At 44.0% G+C, this 2,620-nt stretch overlaps 1 protein-coding gene across 1 annotated transcript; it reads right to left on the reverse strand.

Annotated features, from left to right (window-relative positions):
- Positions 1-328: 328 nt before the first annotated feature.
- LOC104951231 (BDNF/NT-3 growth factors receptor-like) lies at positions 329-2,345 on the reverse strand (the record flags this gene model as incomplete). Its single annotated transcript, XM_010777866.1, has 3 exons — positions 2,186-2,345; positions 938-1,126; positions 329-459 (listed from the first exon to the last, which is right to left on the reverse strand). Coding segments are annotated over exons 1-3 (480 nt in total), but the record flags the coding sequence as incomplete, so codon positions are not given.
- Positions 2,346-2,620: the final 275 nt, after the last annotated feature.

The following is a 2,620-nucleotide window of genomic DNA, read 5'->3' on the forward strand; positions in this document are numbered from 1 at the left end:
GTGTATCCATCATTTCCTGGTCTTCTCTAAAGAAGAGGGACCAATGAAAACGTTGTCATGTTGCCGTTGTTCAGCATGGAAACATTCATTAGCTAACAATGACATTATTGTTCTATTAATATAAAGGGAGGTCAGGTACTCTTTAAAACAGCTGCTAGTTATGGGTACTTTTTACTGAAGTACATTTCAAAGCCTCTTTACTTTCACTTGAGTAAAGAAGTTTAGTCAGTACTTCTACTTTCACCAGAGTATTTTTAAACACAAGTATCTATACTTCTACTTGAGGAAAGGAAGTGTGTACTTTTATAAATGAAAGATTGTTCTGTACCTTGACGGCCACGTGGATTTTCTCCTGATCTGGGGTCAGGTTGTAACACTCGGCGAGGAACACCTTCCCGAACGCCCCCTCTCCGAGCTCCCGCTTCAGAACGATGTTGTGTCTCTTGATGTGCTGCACAACTTTAATGCACAATAACACACAAACAATCCTGAGGTCATCATGATTATCCAGCGGGAGTTTCAGTGAATGTAAAATTGTATTGTCTTCCCAATCCTGAGCAGATATTGTAACACACTAAAAGTATGTTTGACATTTCTTATATGGCATTATGATAAGATTTAATTATTTACAAAATGCTTTATAATGTGTTTTGATTTATTGTTACAAAGCATAATGCATACTCTAACTATAATATAGTGCTATAAGCAGTTTCTAACACATACGTCTATTTGTAATGCATTATAGGCACTGCAGTTGCTCCTTCAGGCTCATTCTGCTGAGTGTATCTTCTGTTAAAGGGTCTCGTGTTTCTGAGCATCATCTAATATGCTTCAGTTTCACCGTGCAGGCGGATGCTGAAGGTGAAAACATGGCGTCCGGTGGCAGTGACCCCTGAACGGATTTGATCTGAAAAGGTGCCGGGTTACAGTAACTCACAGGTGTCAGATTTCAGCATGCTGCCCGAGTTGCGGAAGTATTGCGGATTCTCGATGACGGGAATCTTTGTCATGCCGATGATCACGGCGTCCGGACCCATCTCCGAGGACGAAGGGGTGTTGTTGCCGTTGGATACGTGATGAAGAGGGCTGGCGGAGTCATCGTCGTTACTGATGACCGAGGAGGAGCCTGGGGAGGAAGAGGAGGAGAAGGAAAAAAACTGGTTAATTGATATAAGAAAGATATCAGAAAATCAAAAGCAGATGTTGTTATCACAATCACAATCAGAATAGAGACACTATATACTGATATACACCTGAACATCAGCAGGAGAGGACTCTTTAATGTAGAGACACTACATACTGATATACACCTGAACATCAGCAGGAGAGAACTCTTTAAAGTAGAGACACTACATACTGATATACACCTGAACATCAGCAGGAGAGGACTCTTTAAAGTAGAGACACTACATACTGATATACACCTGAACATCAGCAGGAGAGGACTCTTTAAAGTAGAGACGCTACATACTGATATGAACCTGAACATCAGCAGGAGAGGACTCTTTAAAGTAGAGACACTACATACTGATACACACCTGAACATCAGCAGGAGAGGACTCTTTAAAGTAGAGACACTACTGATATACACCTGAACATCAGCAGGAGAGGACTCTTTAAAGTAGAGACACTATACGTGTATATCAGTAGTGTCTCTACTTTAAAGAGTCCTCTCCTGCTGATGTTCAGGTNCCCGCTGCTGAGTACACTGATCCTGGAGCGGCCCCCGTGCTGGTTTTGCCATCCACAGAGCCCCGCCTCTCGCTCCAATCTGACCTCACAGGCCCCCGACTGTGAGCCTCTACCAAAGGAGAGCCAGCTACGGCGCACCATGTAAGAAAAGCCACTTCTTTCGAATAGTTATACCTATTGCAAAAGTTAGAATAACATCTTTTAGAAATCCCAGGGGAAGAAATTCAGCAAAGTATTCTGACTGTAGATTACAAAAATGCTATATGTAATTAGAGAACATTTAAATAAGTCAAATTAAAAAGTAAAAAAGTAAATAGTTAAAAAGTCAAAACAAATTAAACTTATAAAAATGTAAGGCATGCCAAGAATGTAACAGGTAAACACTTATAAAATAAAGATATATCAAAACATCTGTGGTCCACTCAGGTATTCTTAACATACTTCAGTTTTTTAAAGTTGACTTGCATATGAATAAGCTGAAAGTGAAACACACCTCTTGCCTGTTCCCTCTCCGCGCAGCTCATTGGCCCTCTGCACCACACCTGTGAGCTGGCGCAGACGCGGCACCCTTGATCAGATGAGGGGGGGGGTCTCTGGAGGGGGTGCTGCCTGGGCTCGGCCGCTCCTCCCCGAGACCGCGCCCGCCCCGTCATGGCACAACATCCGTTCAGGGAGGTGACGGCCATACGCATTCCTGTCGAGAAGAGCGGACCGGTGCAGGGAGCTTGGCCAAAGAGTGGCTGCAGGCTGGGCTACTGTGCTGGACGTGCCTGCCTCTTCAGGGTCTACCTGGTGGCCGTGGTGGCCTACAGCATCACTTCTGGGAACCCTGTGGTCCGCTGTGGCAGGTGGCCCTGAGGAGTACACACATCCTTTACTCAAGAAGAAGTACAGATACTCGTGCTTTAAAAATGCTCTGGTAAAAGTA

The sequence above is a fragment of the Notothenia coriiceps genome, unplaced genomic scaffold (assembly GCF_000735185.1).
Source record: "Notothenia coriiceps isolate Sejong01 unplaced genomic scaffold, NC01 NC01_scaffold00018744, whole genome shotgun sequence".
NCBI classification, from domain to species: Eukaryota; Metazoa; Chordata; class Actinopteri; order Perciformes; family Nototheniidae; genus Notothenia; species Notothenia coriiceps.